The 17,668-nt window shown below is 65.0% G+C and overlaps 2 protein-coding genes across 2 annotated transcripts; one reads left to right on the top strand and one right to left on the bottom strand.

The window, feature by feature from the left end:
• Positions 1–802: 802 nt before the first annotated feature.
• Positions 803–3,558, bottom strand: LOC309594868 (metabotropic glutamate receptor 2-like; the record flags this gene model as incomplete). Its single annotated transcript, XM_082321268.1, has 3 exons — positions 803–1,785; positions 2,518–2,974; positions 3,544–3,558. 3 exons carry the CDS (start codon positions 3,556–3,558, stop codon positions 803–805), a joined length of 1,455 nt encoding a protein of 484 aa, XP_082177394.1.
• Positions 3,559–5,195: 1,637 nt separating this feature from the next.
• LOC309594867 (U3 small nucleolar RNA-interacting protein 2-like) lies at positions 5,196–17,221 on the top strand (the record flags this gene model as incomplete). The annotated part of the gene is made up of 21 exons (XM_082321267.1): positions 5,196–5,246; positions 6,902–6,979; positions 8,087–8,236; positions 8,438–8,534; positions 9,639–9,697; positions 9,963–10,100; positions 12,408–12,510; positions 13,335–13,567; positions 14,187–14,286; positions 14,387–14,460; positions 14,570–14,611; positions 14,845–14,977; positions 15,189–15,313; positions 15,566–15,658; positions 15,767–15,867; positions 15,970–16,104; positions 16,257–16,355; positions 16,435–16,580; positions 16,679–16,758; positions 16,880–16,953; positions 17,044–17,221. The coding sequence occupies 21 exons, from the start codon at positions 5,196–5,198 to the stop codon at positions 17,147–17,149; spliced, it is 2,217 nt and encodes a 738-aa protein (XP_082177393.1). The 3' UTR covers positions 17,150–17,221.
• Between the last annotated feature and the right edge of the window lie 447 nt (positions 17,222–17,668).

The raw sequence follows: 17,668 nt of genomic DNA, 5'->3' as shown, positions 1-17,668 counted from the left end.
ACCTCAGCTCAGTGCAAGGGACGGGGACGTGGACGGACCGTGGCTTGGTGCAAGGGACAGGGGGACACGTACCAGGGCTCAGCGCAGGGGATGGGGGAATGTGCAGAACGGCTCAGTGCAGGTGACGCAGGGGACGTGCACCACGGCTCAGTGCAAGAGACGGGGGGACACGCACCATGGCTCGGTGCAGGTGACAACAGGGTCGTGCACCACGGCTCAGTGCAAAGGACTGGGGATGTTCACCATGGCTGGGTGCAGGGACAGGGGGTAGTGCACCAGGGCTCAGGGCAGGGGACAAGGGATGTGTAACGTGGCTCAGTGCAAAGGAAGGGTGACAACGTACCATGACCCAGCGCGTGGGACGTGTAGCTCGTGCTGGGGCGGGGGCCGAGCCTCCCGGCTGCCTCTGGCCCCTGAGCGGGCGGTGCCGCGGGCGCTGCTCTCCCTGGGGAGGGAGCCGGGGTGCAGTGCAGCCGCAGGCAGGAGCAGCAGCACCACGACCTGGCCTCCCCGTCCTTCACAAGGACGACGTCATGGAGTCCACCACCTCACGGCCGTTGCGCACTGTGGGCACGTACTGCGAGGCCGAGCCTGGCCAGGAAGGCAGCAGTCAGGGGCAGGCTGGGGTCCGGCAGCAGCACCCCCCCAGGACTCGTTACCCCCTCAGCCACACTTCACCCGGTAACGAACGCCCCAATGCAGAGGTGACCATCACCAGGTCCATGGCCGAAGACCCTTGCCCAGGCCCACGCATCTCCTAGCCACAAACCCTGCGGGGCCCAAGTCACCAGGACCGCTCCGATCAAGCCCTTTTAGAGTTTTCGGGGCATTTCCGTGTCTTGAAGGCATAGACCGTGCAGAGGACCATCAAGAGGACATTGTAGGTGAGCGAAACGAGCATGTTGGAATCGCAGTTGTTGCACTTGAGGGTGATGATGTACCTCTTGTCAGGCTCCGTCTCCTTGCCTGTGCCAGGGGTCTCCACCAGCAGCCAGATGATGACGATGATCAGCTGGCAAGAGATAAGGGCCATGCAGATGACCACCTGTGACGTGGGGCTTATGAACCGGGGGCGCTGGACCCCCTCCTTCACCCCGCTGAAGATCCTGGCGATGCGATTCGTCTTGGTCAAGAGGGCCGAATAGCAGACGGCGAAGGACGTGCCCAGCCCCAGACGCCGGAGCGTGCACACCTCGGTGGAAGGCTTTGCGATGAAGATGAAGGTCATGCTGTAGCACGTGAGGACCCCGGTCAGGAGAATGTAGCAGAGCTCCCGGCCTGAGGCCTTCACAATGGGGGTGTCATCATTGTTCTTCACGAAGACTCCAGAAACAAAGAGGGTGGAGATAAAACCCAGGCAAGAGATAGTGACGGGACCAATGGCCCAGGCGTCTTTCCAGCGGATACACTCTTGGGGCAACTCGTAGCAGCCATTCAGTGTCTCATTGGGCCAGTAACCGAGACCGCAGTCCACGCAGGTGAACTCATCCAGCAAGTACTCGTAGGGCTGGCAGGGGATGCAGATCCAGCAGCATATGTCTCCGGGCTGCATGCTCTTTCTCTCATTCTTCTTGCAGGGGTCGCTGCACTGGGACACGGGGATGGAGGTCTCAGCCCAGGGGATGAGGCTGCTGTTGAGGATGAGCCCCTCAGCCCAGTAGCCCACCTTCTGATACCGATACCGCCCGTCCATGTGGTGATAGCTGAAGATGTTGTAGCGCCCGATGCCATCACCGTAGCGGTCAAATCGAACGACACTCTTGGTGCCTGCTGGCCTGAACGGAGCTGGAGGGAGAAGAAAGGGAGATGGTGACTGCCATGGGGCAGGAGAGTGCTCGCTCCCGGCGTGGAGGCAGGGCCCCTTCAAAGGGTCACATCCCACCATGGTCACAGGCAAATGTCCAACCTGTTCCCTGCCTTCACTCTCATAATTGCTGCCTATGCACACATTAGGAGCAGGAAAGCAATGGTTGAGAACTATCATCTCCCCACATGCCTAAATGCTCGGCAGCCCCAGCCAGCTCTGCAGGGACAGAGCGGGATTTTTCAGCCTCCATGGCTCTCAGTGACACCTGGGTAGCTGGGCTCAGCCCAAGTCACAGAGCACAGCCACACTTCTAATTCATCCCCAACTATGTAGGTCCCTGATCAAGGTTCTCCCTCCACTTTAATCCCTGAAATGTGAATAAATCATGGCGCTTCCAAGTGAGGTCTCCAAGGCCTGACGTTCCCGGAGGGGCCCCTGTGGGGCCGGTCCCACCCAGCTCTAGCAGGATGGAGTTGGTCACCAGCTTCTCCACACTGGGGACAGAAGGCCTAGATTGCCTCCCAAGGGTGATGGTGAGCTGTTGGCATCTTGGGACAACCACAGCCCATAGCACACGGGTCCCCAGGTGTGGGCAGGCTGGAGGAACCGGAGGGCTTTGGGTCAAATACGGGTCTCCTTCCTCCTCCCCGTCCCTCCACCCATCCCTTTCCAGTTAGGCAGCCAACCCTTGTCTCCATCTCTGGACTCACCATCAAAATTAACATTGAGCATAAAGTCCTTGTAGAACCTCTTGCCATTGACGGCTTTCATGGCGTCGCAGAGCTTGGTGGCGTTGGGGCACAGCGCCTGGTGCATGTTGTGGAGAGAGCGGGCCATGGCATAGACCGCATTGACCACAAACGTGATCTTGGACTCTGGCTCAAACTTGCCTGTCTTGAGGGAGTACCGGCTACAGTCCTGCGTGTGGAAGCTGCACTTGAACTTCTGCTCCCAAAAGTCCCGAAAGCAGGGATTTCGGCTGTTATTGTAGGGGTTGAGGTTACGGAAGTAGGCAGCAAACTCCTTAATGGGGTAGGCTGCCAGCTCGATGGTGATTGCTCCCTCCGCCACTGCTTCACTGCCAGCCACCACGCTCTCCAGGGCTCCCCACCCATCACTGGCCACCCACATGAAGGACACGTTGGCTCTCTGGGCAGCTGCCAGCAGCTCCCGGACAGGGGGGGAGCGAGGAGCCTCCCAAGCACGGCCACCTCTGCCCCACCGCCCCGGCAGGGCAGCCCCAGGGGGCGCAGGGTCCTTCTCACCCCTTGCCTCCCTCCCTTCCTTCCGCAGGATGGCGGGGAGACCCCCCGACCACCCTAGGCGGGCCTGGGAGGAGGAGGACAGAGCTACCTGAACAGCAGCACCCAGCTGATCACTGCCCCCACCCCATGGCTGCACCTCCCAAACACACAGCACCCACCCCATCACTGACCCCATCACGGACCCCAAAACTGAGCCATCACTGACCCCATCACTGATCCCAAAACTGACCCATCTTTGATCCCATCACTGACCCCATAACTGAGCCATCAATGACCCCATCATTGACTCCAAAACTGACCCATCACTGACCCCAAAACTGACCCATTGGGCCCATCACTGACCCCATCGACCCCATCACTGACCCCAAAACTGAGCCATCACTGACCCATCACGAACCGCAAAATTGACCCATCTTTGATCCCATCACTGATCCCATCATTGACCCCAAAACTGACCCATCACTGACTTACCACTGACCCCACCATTGACCCCAGCACTGACCCATCACCGCACCCCTCTCCCCTTCCCCTTTTCCCCTTCCCTCTCCCCCCGGCCCCGTCCCGCCCGTCCCGACCTCGGGGCACCGCCGCCCCTCAGCGCCCGGGGCCGGGACCCCGCTTGCCCTCGTACGGCCGGGCTGGGGCCGTGGGCCCCGGCGAGGGGAGCGGGGGGGGGTTCTGCCCTCCCCCCGCCCCCCCCGCGGCCAACCGGGGGCTGGTGGAACCCTGCCACGCACCATGGCAACCGTAACCGGGGGACCGCGACATCCCCAGCAGTTGCGGGAGGGCGTCGGGCTTGCCTGTGTGCCCGCGGCTTTGGGGAGAGAGGAGCGACCCCCGCGGGCCTCGTCCCGGGCCTCGTGTGGAAGAAGGAAAAGCCTCGGTGTGCCTGAGGGGCTGGGGGCTGCGCCCCCGCTCAGCCCGGCCGCAGGTGGGGGTGGCAGCAGGCCCCGGGAGCGAGGGGACGGGGACAGAGGGGTCCCTGCCACAAGGGGGATGCCTCCGGCAGAGATGAACGCCAGCCCCACAGCAGGAGGAGGAGGAGGAGGAAGAGGGAGTCAGTCCCGTCCCCTTGGGGCAAGGAGGGCTCCTGCGGAGGGGGGGAACGGGGGCACTTCGGGGGTGCCCCCCTGGGGGGGGTGACGTTGGGGCCCTTTGTGACACCCTGTGTCACCCAGCCCTGCCCCTACAGTGTCGGTGTTGGGTCAGGGTGGGAGCAAGGAGCCCCCCAAGCACGGCCACCTCTGCGCCACTGCCCCGGCAGGGCAGCCCCAGGGGGCGCAGGGTCCTTCTCACCCCTTGCCTCCCTCCCTTCCTTCCGCAGGATGGCGGGGAGACCCCCCGACCACCCTAGGCGGGCCGAGGAGGACAGAGCTGCCCCAGCTCCCAGCTCCAGGCCAAAGCCCAGTGAGATGTGTAAGCTTGAGCCGCTGCAGGCAGGTGAGTGTGTGGGCGCTGCAGGCAGGGGGCTGCCCACCCTGCTCTGCCCTGTCCCAGGCTCCCATCCCCCAGGCAGGCTGGCATCGGGGCTCCCACGGCACAGTGGCCAGGGAGCCAGCCCTCTCATGGCATCCCGGGACAGGGACTCTCCCTGCCCCGCAGTGCCAGCGTGTCCCTCACCTGGGCAAGCCAGGGCCCCCTCCCCGTGCTGCCCTCCAGCATCGCACCTTTGCCCCTGGGGCACACAGGGGACACCAGCATCCCAGCCTTGAGCCAGGGCTGGTGACATCACCGGGAGCTGGGCAGAGGGCTCGAGTGTTCCCCCCTGCCTGCCCCCCAGCCCTGCCTGCTCTCTCTCTGCCAGATTCATGCCACTCTGCCTTGGCTCTGCCCAGGGAGGAAGCGTATACCCTGGGCATCATCCGAGCCTTCCTCCGGAGCAGACCAAAGGTAACCTTGGCCAGTTCTACGAGGCGGCGCCCCTGTCTCCTGGCCGATCTTTCTGACCCCATCCCGTGCTCACAAGGTGCTGGGGGCTGTGCTGGCCTCCCCGCAGCTCTCTCTCTCCCCCCTGACACTGTCTGTCCATCTGTCCCCTCCCCGGCTGGCAGCAAGAGGACCAGAAGCTGCAGTTTCTGGCCTCCGTCCACACCATCTGCAGCACTACCAGAGTGGACTCCACCATGTGGGACATGCTTTACTTCTGCCAGCTGGAGGTGGCGGAGACCATTGAGGTGAGGGGCTGCCAGCCAGGCTGAGGCAGGGGCAGTGTGCAGTGGCATGGCCCTGGGGGCAGGAGAGGGCTCGGCCAGGCAGCGGGGTGTGGATGAGCACTGCTCCGGGTCTCCGTCCTTGTAGATGCTCCAACGCCACCTGGGTGGCCCGGCTGGAGCCCAGGCTTGGACCCGATGACATTTGCAGGTCTCTCGGCCAGCCTGTGGCTCTGTAATGGGCACAGCCCTTCCCACCACAGGGCTTGGGACCGCTGGGTGCTGGGTGGGGAGGGGGTGCCAAGATGGGGGCACCTGGGCTCTGCCAGCCCCGCAGGCTCTTGCTGGCCAAGGGAGACTGCCCATCCCGATCCGTCCCACCCTGCTGTGCTCCACAGGTGCTGCTGCAAGAGGAGCCCGCTGACCACCTGGACACTGCGGTGCGGCAGCAAGCCATGCTGGCCATCAGCTCCATGAGGTAGCTGCCCCAGCCCCCAGCTTGGCCTTCCCGGTGCTGGGCAATCCCAGGTCGGGGGCTTCCCCAGCCCTGGGTCCACGAGGGAGGCAGACAGCAGGGCAGGGGGTGCCACAGGGTTTTCCCCCTAAAGGCGAGTGTCAGCGTCATGGGGGGGTTGAGATGTCCCCTGCAGTGTGGGGATCAGCCCAGGTCTCCAACCCCGGGGTCTGCTTCCTCCTTGCTGGATCTGAAGAGCAATTCTCTGTCCCCACAGCCAAGCGGGGCTGCTTCTGCAGGAGAAGAGCAGCAGCCTCCTCCAAATCTGCTTCTGCAGCATCTTCCACCTGCCTCCGCAGGACAGCCAGGGACCCACGGCTTTCCTCTACTCCCAGGTACGCCACAGGGTGAAACACAGGGACCTCCCCCACCCCGAGGCCCCTTCCTGGGCACCGCAGGGCCACAGACACCCCCCACCCCCACCCCGAGGCTTCCAGGGCTGCCCCCAAGACTCTGTCCGCCTCACAGACCCTGGCTGCGATGGACAGCATGCTGCAGGCACTGGTACGCAGCGCCGGCCCTCTCGGCATCCTGGAGCTGCAGAAGATCTTGCAGGTCGGGCCTTGGCACAGGGTCGCCATGGGCAGTGACCCCCGGGTTGAGCAGTGCCCCCTGCCCAGTGCCTGGTGCAAGGAGGGGGGCAGGGAACATCCCTCCTTCCCTGCCGTGCCCCCACCCAGCCCGCTGCCTCCTGGCTGCTGCCAGAGACCCTTCTCCTCCTGCCCCAGCCCGCCTCACCCCTGCAGCCTTGCCCACTGCCCATCCTGCCCAACACTCCCTCCCAGATGGACCTGCCTGCCTGCCTGGCAAGGGGAGCCCAGCCCTGGGGCTTTCCCCTTCCAGCTTCACCACAGGCCATATCCCAGAGCCCGCACTGCAGGTCCCCAGGCAGGTGGTCATCCCAAAGCCTTGGGGTCCTCGGGTGGGGGGCGCAGGCACTTTTTTAGGTGGGAGTGAGTGGAAAGCAGCAGACGCAGCAGCAGGAGTGCGATGCGGCGACCTGCCTGGCCGCAGCAAGTTGCCGCGAGGGGCAAGAAGGACACGTGCCCCATCCTGGGCACTGCCCCGGCGCAAGCCTGGCTGGGCTGGGCTGTGCCATGCCACCTCCCTGGCACATCAGCAGCTTTTCTCCTCCCAGCTCCTGCTGTCCTTCACCAACTCCCAGCTGGCAGCAGTGCAGGAGAGGGCCATGGCACGGATTGCCAGGCTAGCCGAGTTCATCACCACCTGCCCCCTGCTGCAGGTACGGAGCTCCTGGCCTGGGCAGCCCCAGTCCCCCATCCCTGTGGCCCTGAGCCCCAGCACCTCCCGGGGAAGCTGGGCACCCAGTCAGCAGGAGGTCAGGAGCAGGAGTCTTTGCCCTGCCCCTGTCCTGTCCATGCTCTCTCCCAGGGCAGAGCAGGGCTGCCACGGGCACAGGCAGGAACCTGCGTCTGGCAGCGCTGCCCTGCTCTGGGCTGCTGCCTGGCTGCTCTGGGAGCAGCTGGGGCTCACCTTGTGCCCATGCTGCCTCTCTTCCCCCAGCTCTGCCCCTGCTTTGCACAAGCCACAGTCAGACATCAGTGCTCCAAGACACATCGGTTTGCGATGCTGGGGAAGCTGGTGGGGCACCTCACCCTCTGCTGCACCTGCAAGGACCAGGGGACCCGCCACGAGGCTGCAGAAGCTCTCTATCACCTGCACACCTTCGTCCTGCAGCAGAGAAGTAAGAGAAGCTGTGTCGGGCTGGGTGCCCCGAGGCATGGGCAGCCAGGGGCCGCTCTCCTTGGCAAGAGAAAGCTTGATCCAACCCGCCTGCCCGAAAAGCCATTTCCCCTCACCCCTGCTCACACTAGCCCTGGACCCTCCCTGGTTTCTGCTCCCCAGACCTGTCTGGGTGCCCTCTTTCTTTGCCAGTGACTTTTCAGCCCGATGCTCTCAGACTGCACCTCCAGCTCTGCACCCTCGCTCTGAGAACCCTGGTTTTGCTCCTCCCCAGGCAGGTGGCCCTGGCTGCATGACACAGGGCAGCTGCAGGAGGCCTGGCAAGTGAAGCAGCCCTGGCAGCTTTCACAAAACGGCTGTGCCAGCGAAATCTTCTTGGTAAGAAGTGCCTTCAGCCCCTGACCAGGGGGGTCGGCATGAGTGAAGGGATACCCAATGCATGGGGATGATGGGAGCTCGTGCTGTTTCTGAGCAGGGGCTAGGCAAAGGCCCCCAGCGAGCTCCAGTTCCCCACGGGACCCTGACCCCCACTGTCGGTCTCCTCCCCAGCGCACCCTGACTCTGCGTCTCACTCTCACTCCACAGCTGAGATGCTCTGGGTGACGCTCCGGGTGACAAATCTTCCCTCCTCTCCTTCATCTCACAGATGTTCACGAAATACCTCCGACCCTCCGACCAGGCAGACATCATCCTCATGGCCATCGAGAGCTTCAGAGACCCAAGCATCTACAGCATCAGTGTGGCTGCCCATATGGTGGACATCCTTGTGGCAGACCCTGCCTTCCAGGCAGGGCAGGTGAGGAGCCCGTGGGTGGCATGGCCGATGCTCCAGCCCAGCGGGGGACCTTTCCTCCCCCGGCTCTGCGCCTGGCCAGCACTGATGCTGTCTCAAGCCGGCGTACTGCAACGGGAACGGAAGCACCTCCCAGTGGGAGCTGGGTAAACGGCCACGCTTGCCCTGCTGACATCCCCACTCCCACCCATGTCTGCCCTCCAGGTGCTGAACGTCATGTGGGCCATCTACAGAAGCCTGCCCTCCATCAAGGCGCTGGTAGCCCTCAACAGCTTGGACAGGGCCCTGCTGGTGCTGATGGGCAAACATCCCAGCGAAGTGGTGGCCAGCCTGCTGCAGTGCTCCCCAACGTGCACCCCGTACGGGGCCCACCATTCTTTGGGGCTCCTCTCACACTGGGAGGGGGGCCCCAAGACCCTCCTGAGGGACTTCAGCCCGGCCATCCTCCGGGGTGTCCCCGCTGACAGAGCCCTGGTTTCCCGCAGTGTCGCCATGGCCATGTGGAAGACGATGCTGTCCGAGCCCCAGGCTGCAAAGAAGGTGCTGCAGGAGCTGCTCAGCATGCTGATGAACCAGTCGCTGCGCAAGACCTCCACCTCCCCTAAGGATCACCCGCGCATCTGCTCCCTGGCTGTGAGTTGCTGACCTCCGGGGCTGCTCTCAGCTGTGCGGGGCCGCTGCTCCCCTTCCCTGCCCACCCCAAGCCTTGACCTCCCCAGGGGCGCAGGGACATCTTGGTGTTTGGGTGTCTTCTGCAGGCAGCCAGGACGATAGGCGAGATCCTCCTGCAGCCCACCTGCCTGCAGCAGGTAGAGGCGATTTTCCCCCAGTTTTTCCTGGTGCTGCTTTTCCAAGTGTCGTTCACCACAGAGCTGACGCTGCAGGAGGTGCACATCTTCTGGAAGGAGCACCAACAGGATCTGCTCACTCCCATCAGGTGCTGCATCCCTGCCCTCTCATCCTTGCCAGCCACCTGGAGCCAAGCCAGGGCTCCCAGTGGGAGCTGAGCATTTCTTCTTGAGCAGGTCTGCGGTGCAGTCCATGAGAATGCTGCTCTGCAGCATGGGCTTTGAGAGCCAGGTGCTGGCCATTGAGGCGCAGGGTGGCTGGGACACCCTGCTCAGCGCCCAGACCCACCTCATGGGAGTGCGGATTGTGGCCAGGTGAGAGCCCCTTCTCCCTGCTCCTCGGGGACTGGGCACCCCATGCCACCCCCACCCTTGGGGCTGATGGCAGCAGGGTCCCTGTTGCTCAAAGTGCTGCAGAGTGGTGATGTCCAGACTGGTGCAAACCCCAAAGAGATGTGCCTGCCTGGCTCAGGCCTGACCGTGCCTCCTTCCCCCTGCCAGGGAGATGATGAAGACCCCAAGACCCCTGCGCTCCACCATCTTCTGCCATCTGGCAGAGCTCCTCAGTGTGGAGGACCCCACCTGGGAGATGATCGCCATGGTCTTCCTCGTCGAGGTGAGCCTCGAGGTGGCACTGCTCCAAACTGCCTCCAACGCTCGGCTCGCCCATGCCCACCGCTGGGGGGGGAGCTGGGGCGGTGGGTGGGCTCCGGCTGGTACCATGGAGGAGCAGGCGAGCAACCAGGGCGGTGTGGTGTGGGGCACGGGGGCTCTCCGCAATCCCCGCCGCCTCCGTCCGGGTTTGGTCTTGCCCCAGCCTCCTTGCCCTGAGCTGATGGTTGGAGCCAGCACCACACCAGCTTCCGCTGCACGTGTTTCAGATGCTGGGCTGCACCGACCTCGGTGAAGAGCTGGACCGTGCCCTGGAAATCTTCCCCATGTATCTGCGGAGCCAATGCTTGGGGATGCCCAGCCTGGTGCTCAGGGGCATCCTCAGGCTCACCGAGAGGCCCGACACGGTGAGTAGGGGACAGCCGGGAGAGCAGCCCAGGCTGGAGCAGTGGGTAATGCGGCAGCTTAGGCTTTTCTGGGCATCGGGAGCTGTGCCGGCTGCAGCCAGCTGTCCTGCCTCCCTGGCCCTCTGCCCCATGGCTGTGCCGTGCAAGGAGAGAGGCAGCAGTGCCAAGGGGACCGGGCTCCCTCTGCCAGCATGTCCGGGCAGGGATGCTGGCAGCAGAGCGACCAGCCTGAGCGTGGGGTCTGCAGAGCCTGAGCGGGGGGTGCTGAGCCCCAGGGTGAAACGCAGTGGCTGTGGTGGGGGCTGCTGGCAGCTTGGGCAGCTTTGCAGGCAGTGCTGGTCGCCCACCAGCCTGCCCAAGGGGTCTGGTGGAGAAGGAGGCAGCCGAGGGCTGGCAAGGAGCCAGCGCTGCCTGTCCTCCCCCTCTGCGCCCTGGTCTTGCCATGGCCATGCCAGTAAGCCCTGTCTGCTGGGACCTTGCCCTCGTAACCCACGCTGCCTGCTGAGAAGCCAGCGGGGAGGCCAGTGTTGGCGGAGAGGGTTTTCACCCCTGCGATTGGTCGCTGCTTTACAAAAAGGAGGTGGCATGTCTCACACAGGCAAAGAGAACCCTTGTCCTGCTGCCGCACATCATGGAGCAGCTGCAGGATGCTGACAGCGATGCCAGCGCCCTGGCCCTGTCCGTGCTCAGCAACGTGCTCCAGCTGCTGGAGGGGAAGATGCCCAGCCTCACCGCCCTGGCACTAGCTGGCAAGCTCCAGCCACTCTTCAACAACGTAAGGCTGGGGGACAGCTCCATGCCCCCTTCACCCGACACCTCCCTTCACGCCTCCCACTGCAGCCCCGTGCTCTGCAGGGGGACGCTTGGCCCCACAGCCCCCAGACCCCATCGCTGCCCTCGGTCACTCCGTGCTGCGTCCCAAGCCCCTGGCATGGACTCACCCCGGCTCGGCCTCCCTGCCGCGGTGGGGACGGTGGTGGCAGGAGGGCAGCAGGTGTGCTGAGCCCCACCAATGCGCACCCTGCCCTGGCAGCATCCCCCAGCCCTCCGCAGGGTCTCCCTCTCCGGACCCCAGCCCCGGGGACCCCAGCCCCCCTGAGCAGACCTTCTGCATGCCGCAGCTCGCTCCCTTTTGGAACGGGGTTGCCTGCCACTGGTTTGGGGACATCCATCTCCATGTCAGCCCCTTGCACGCCATGGGCTTGGGGCTGAGGTCCTCCTCCCCTCCTCCCCCAGGAGTCAGGCACCGTGCGGGAGCTCTCCATCCGTCTCTTCCAAACCACGATGGGGCTCGTGGTGGGTGCCGAAAAGAAGAGGATGAAGAAGGAGGTGTGGGACAGCGTACTGCCGCTGCTCTTTCACCTGCACGACCAGGACAAGAGTGTGGCTAAGGTGGGATCCCAACCTGACCGGTCCTTTGGGCAGGGCACTGGACCCTTCAAATGTGTGTCACCATGAGGTTTAGCTTGCTGAGTGCCTAGGACCAGGCAGGGCCCACCTCCCTGCCCACTGCTGTCTTTTACCTCCTGCTACCTGGATGGATGGGGAGGTGGGTCCCTTTCCCACCCAGCTCCCTCCACACAGCCCCTGGCATCGGTCCCTGCAGCCTCAGAGACTGGGTTATGGCTCCGCAGCATCCTGGGGCCAAAAGCTTGAAGCCCCAACAGGCTTCCAGCCAGAGAGGGTGGCTGCACTTATCTTCAGCACCCTGGGGTGCTGAACCTGGTGGCAGCATCAGTCCCCCGCTGCTGTGTCTTTCCTGCATGGGCAGGGATAGGCTCTGAGCCCTGCCAAGAGGGGGGACACAGGGTCCTGTGACCCGACTGGCGGTGGTGGCATCTCTCTGCTGCTCACCAGGCCTCCCTTGAAGCCCTCCGCAGCGCTGGCCAGTTCCTGAAGTGGAGGCAGCTGGCGCAGCTGGCCGAGATCGCGCAGGCATGGAGGATGAGCGAGTGCCTGGTAAGCGCAGCCCCAGTGCCCCCGGGATCCGACCTGGACGAACCCTGCCCCATGCCCAGTGCGGGGGACAGAGGGCTGTGCCCCTCTAGCAGCACGGAGCCTCCCGGAGCAGGCTCTGCTCCCTGCTGTCCTCTCCCCTGGGGTCCCCAAAGGTCCCCAAAGGGGACCCTGCCACCAGGATGGCACCCCAGCATCCCTGGGGAGCCCTCTGCTCCCTCTGAACCCCGATGCCACATGGCAGGAAGCTGGGAATGTGGTGCTGGGGGGAAGGAGGGTAGCCCTGGGTGGGGGGACGGGCCAACTGGGGGGCAGCTCTATGCCAAGCCTGCGCCCTTCTCCTCTCTCCAGCTGGCCAGGAAGAGGAGGAAGGCCAAGGACTACCTGCGCCAGAGCCAGCCTTACCTGCGGAGCCCGCAGGAGCCCCTGCGGCAGGAGGCTGTCAGGTTCATCGGTGAGCCATGAGCTCCGGGGTCCCTTCCTCTCTCAGGGTCCCCGTGTCCCGGGGCAGAACCTGTGGGGCACCCCTTCACCCCCTCTCACCCCTGCCTGCGCAGGTGGGGCTGGAAACAGGCCCATCCATCCTCTCCCCGATGCTGCACCCCGGGGTCAGCCCTCCCCGGGGAGCTGTGCAGCCAGGCGGGCTGGGTGGCGGGGTCCCCGATGGGCAAGCGGGGTTCCTGACAGGCAGCAGGGTCCCCAACACGCTGCGTCCCCCCAGGGCTCATGGGACGGCAGGCGGATATGCGTGAGGAGATGGCGTACATCAGAGAGGGTGAGTGAGGGCAGCGGGGAGGAGGCAGGACCCCAGCACGGAGCTCCCCCACCCTGGGCGAGGGGGACTCTGCTCCCAGCGGGTCTGTGGGGAGGGGGGCTGTTTCTGGAGGGGGCTATTCCTGACCAGCAGCCTCCAGCCGAGCCACTTGCCCCCTGGCTCCCTCCTGGCCCTGTGAATCACGGGCTGCAACGTGCCCTGCCTGGAGGGGACAGAGGGCTGTCACCTCACCTCTGCTGCTTTGCGCCTGCAGTCCTTCAGGGCGCAAAGAAAGATGCCAGCCCCATGGCCTCCTCCCTGGCGACTCAGACGGACCTCATCCTGCAATGCGGAAGGCTGAAGTCGGGGTTTAACCTACAACAGCTGAGCTTACAGCTGCCGAGGGCGTGGATGAGGTGGCACTCGGCCCCCAGCGAGGACTCTGCTTGGGCAGAGACAAAGCAGCAGCCCCAGCCCTAGGACGCTCTGCAGGCCGGGGTATCTGCTCTTCCAGCGTCTAACAGGAAAGAAGAGCCCTCAGCCCCCGAGGAGCCGGCATCCTCCGGAGAGCAGCAGGACAGCCGCTCCTTCCAGCGGTCCAGGGCAAGACCTGTCCACGCGCTTCGTCTTTGCCACAAAGCACCAGCTTCTCTGCTGGGCGGCGAAACAGAGGGGAGGAGAAGCCCAAGCCAGAGCCGAAGCCGAAGCCGAAGCCGAAGTTGAAGCTGAAGCCTTCCCTCCCCCGGGCCACACTGGGGTAAATCACTTTTTCTGCCTCCCACCATCGGAGGAGCCTGCGCTGCCTTGGGCTGATGTGGCCGAGCCCGGGAGCTACAAAGCCACCGATGCTCTGGCTCCAGCGGCGTCCCCAGCAGGAAGGGCAGCGCAAAATGAAGTTTCAGCACAAGAGCAGATTTTAGCTCTTGAGAGCATCGCCGGGACAGGCCCCCCGGCACCCGCCCCAGGCAGAGCCACGGCCGCGGCACAGCCAAGGACGGGTCCCTGGGACCCCCCAAAGGACGTGCGATGGGACCAGAGGCCCTGAGGGGCAGAACAAGCTGATGATGATTTGGGTACGCCATCACCGCCACACCGTCTCGGTGAGTGGGGGGTGCCGGGGCAGCGGCGGCCGTGGGCGGCGGTGAGGGCCGGGCCGGGGAGAGGGAGGGGGGCGAGAGGCACTGCCCCGGCGGGGTCGCTCCGGCGGGTGTTGCCGCGCCTGTCCCCTTCCCGCAGGTCCCGGGCGCCGAGGGGAGGCCGCGGGTGGCGGCGAGGAGGTGTCCAGCGACTCCAAGCCGGAGAGGTAAGGGCTGCGCCGGGGGGGATGGCGGTACCGGTGGGGGTGCCGGTGGCGGTGCTCACGCCTGTCCCCGCAGCCCGTTGTTGGGGCGGCGGCGGAGGAGGAGGTAGAGGAGATGCCGCAGGAGAAGAAGCTGCGCATGGCCAAGCTGTACCTGGAGCAGCTCCGCCAGTACGGTGAGCCCCACCTGGCCCCTGGCGCCGGTGCCCCGGCGGGGCAGAGAGGCGGGCAGCCCCCGGTGCTGAGCCTGGCCCTCATGCCCCGTGTCCACCGCAGAGGAGGAGCGGGCGGCGGCAGAGGAGGAAGAGACGCCCGCAGATCTCATCGGTGACCGGCTGAAGGAGGACGTGGTGAGCAGGGAGCGGGGCGCGTCCCCTTGGTCCCGGTGGCGCCGGTGGGCTCTGTCCCCCTCCCGCGGGGCTGGGGCTGCCTCTGCTGAGCCTCCTGCTTCTTCCCCAGCTCGAGCCGAAGGGCCGGCTGCAGCGCCTCATCGCCAAAGACGTAAGTGCCCAGTGCTGGGGGGCTGCCGGACTGTAAGTGCCGGCTTTGGGGACACTCAGGCATGGCCACAGCTGGTACCCCGACTTGCCATGCCAGCTATGGGACCACAGCCCTTCTCCCGCCCGGCGTGCCGGCTGCTGGCGCCCTGGAGAAGGAAGGGTGCTGTGCTCGGGTGCTCCCAAGCCTGGGGAAGGGACGGGGGCAGCCCAGCTCACATCCCGCTCTCCCTGCAGGTGCAGCCTCTGGATCCAGCCAGCATCCGCATGCTGCGGGCGCACCAGCTGCCCATCACCTGCCTGGTCATCTCTCCGGATGACAGGTTCATCTTTTCTGCTTCCAAGGACGGCTCCCTCATCAAATGCAAGTGTTCCCCTGGGGCCACGACGGGCTGTTCCCCCAGCCTGAACCCTGCGGGGACCCTGCAGCAGCAGGACCGTGGGTGCCTGTGGAGGTGGCTTGGCCCCTGGCCCCTCTGGGGATGTGCACATGCATCGTTTTGGGCTCTGTGGGAGGCTCACTGATGCTTTCCGGAGCGGTGGGAGGCTCCCAGGGGGTGACGGTGGTGCCTTTCCCGTAGGGGAGGTGGAGAGCGGGAAGAGGCTCTGCGTTGTGCCTGGGGGGAAGAAGGGCACTGGGGAGCGGCACATGGGGCACGCGTCGCATGTCCTCTGCATGGCCATCTCATCGGATGGCAAGTACCTGGTACGGGAGAGGGATGCTGGCGCTGCCATGTGGGGCGGAGAGGTGGTGGTGGGGAGTGCATCTCCTCCCGGGGTCCTGGGGAGCCGTATCTCATGCCCAGGTATACTTTGCTGGGTTAAAGCAGCCCCTGCCTCCACCGGAGTCAAGAATGGGTCCCTGGGACCCCCCAAAGCACATGGGGTGGGAGCAGAGGCTGGCACGGGCCGCAGGTCCCCGAGGAGTAGGTCTCGGGTATCCCCTGTGTTCTGCCAGGCTACGGGAGACAGGAACAAGATGATCGTGATCTGGGATGCAGCCAGCTGCAAGCGCCTGCACATCTTCACCGGGCACCGCAATGCCGTCTCGGTGAGTCAGGGGCATCAGCTGTGACGCCTGTGGGGCCAGGCAGCGCCATCCTCCCTGGTGCCCCTCACCGCTGCCCCCCCAGACGGACATCTGTCTGTCCATCCGCAGGGCCTGTCCTTCCGGAAAGACACGTACCAGCTGTACAGCGCCTCCCGTGACCGCTGCGTCAAGGTCTGGAACGTGGCGGAGAATGCATACATGGAGACCCTGTAAGACGTGGGAGGGGACACCCCGCTGACCCCCCTCGCCGGGGGCAGGCGCTGTGGCGGAGGGCCGTGCCCGCCGCAGCTCTTTGCCACCTCTCCCTCCAGTTTCGGGCACCAGGACGTCATCACAGGGCTGGACAGCCTGAGCCGGGACTGCTGTGTGACGGCGGGGGGACGGGACGGCACCGTGCGGCTCTGGAAGATCCCCGAGGAGTCACAGCTTGTGTTTTACGGGCACCAGTAGGTCTGGGGCGGGAGAGGGGCCTGCGGGCAGGCGGGTCCAGCTGGGGCAGCGGTGTGAGGGTGCCAAGTGTCACCAGGAGCCTGCTGGCGCTCTGGGGACACTGACGCCCTGGTGAGCCCTTGCTTCCTAAATGGAATCCCAAAGCACGCTCGGAACTGCTGGTAGTTGCCTGTTCTCTCCGTAGGGGCTCCATCGACTGTATCCAGCTGATCAACGAGGAGCACATGGTGTCGGGCGCTGATGACGGGTGAGCGCGGGGCTGGCTGGTGCCCGGGGTGGGCAGGCGGTGCCCCCCGCAGCCCCCTCACCCCTCCCCGCCCTGGCAGGTCCGTAGCCCTGTGGGGGCTGACGAAGAAGAAGCCACTGGCGCTGGCCCGGCAGGCGCACGGCATGCAGGACTCCCAGGGCCTGCAGCAGCCGTACTGGATCTCCGCAGTGGCCGCTCTGCGCAACAGTGACCTCCTGGCTACAGGTGTGTGGCAGCCGCTTTGGAGCAGGGGTTTGGGGGGGCTGTCCTGCTCCCTTCCCTGGGTCAGGATGCATAGCAGGAGTCTCCTCTCTCTGCCCCAGGCTCCCACAGTGCCAGCGTGAAGCTCTGGAAGTGTGGTGAGGGATTTCGGAAGCTGGAGCCCCTCTGCGACATCCCCTTGGTACGGATGGGGAGGTTGGGGATGCTGGAGCTGGGCTGGGGGCGTCTCTTGGTGGGGGCTCCCCTCCCTGGGCGGCAGGAGGAGACTGCGGGAGCCCCTCACCCTGCCCTGTCCCCTCCAGGTGGGTTTTGTCAACAGCCTCAAGTTCTCCGCAGGCGGCGACTTCCTGGTGGCCGGCCTTGGACAGGAGCACCGGTACCGTCCCCACTCCCTGCCACTGCCCAGGGGCAGCCCCCTCTCCGCTGCGGCCCGGCCGAGGGTGACCCCCATCTCTCTCATCTATAGGCTCGGCCGGTGGTGGAGAGTCAAAGAAGCCAAAAACAGCATCTGCATCATCCCCCTGAAGCGGAGGGCTGCAGCCCCCAGCCCCGAAGCCCCCGACAGCTCCTAGCCCCCTGGCCCCGGAGCCGCCGGAGCTGCGTCCCACGTCCTTCATGCGACCACCCTCCTGGGGCCGGCAGGGCACGAGTGGGGGGTGTCGCGTGGCCCCCCCACCCCTGCTGGCCCCCATATCGTGCTGTGGCTCTGCCCTCTGCGAGGGTCTGCCCCCTTCCCTCAGGTTCGGATGGACAGGAGCTGTGGCAGAGTCCATTTAAAAAACAAAAACAAACAAAACCAAGACCACTTTATTCACATAAATTAAAAAAAAAAAAAAATCACGCTCTTGCTCACGGAAAAAATCTACTCTTAAAAACTTGGTTGGGCTCAAATACCTGGGTCCTGTTACTTGCCCTCAGCCCCCGCCGGACCCCCCGGGCTCTGCAGGGGCCGGGGGGGCAGCGAGCATTGAGCCCCGCTCCTCTGCCCTGTCTCCCACGAAGGGGTGAGAAGCACTATGCACAGCGAGCGGGGGGACGGAGGGGGCTTGGGCCCAGCCTGGCAGCGCTCGGCGGCTTTCCCGGGGCCGAAA

This window comes from Platalea leucorodia, assembly GCF_965183815.1.
Source record: "Platalea leucorodia genome assembly, chromosome: 9".
Taxonomy (NCBI): Eukaryota; Metazoa; Chordata; class Aves; order Pelecaniformes; family Threskiornithidae; genus Platalea; species Platalea leucorodia.
This window is presented reverse-complemented; position numbering and strand designations above follow the sequence as displayed.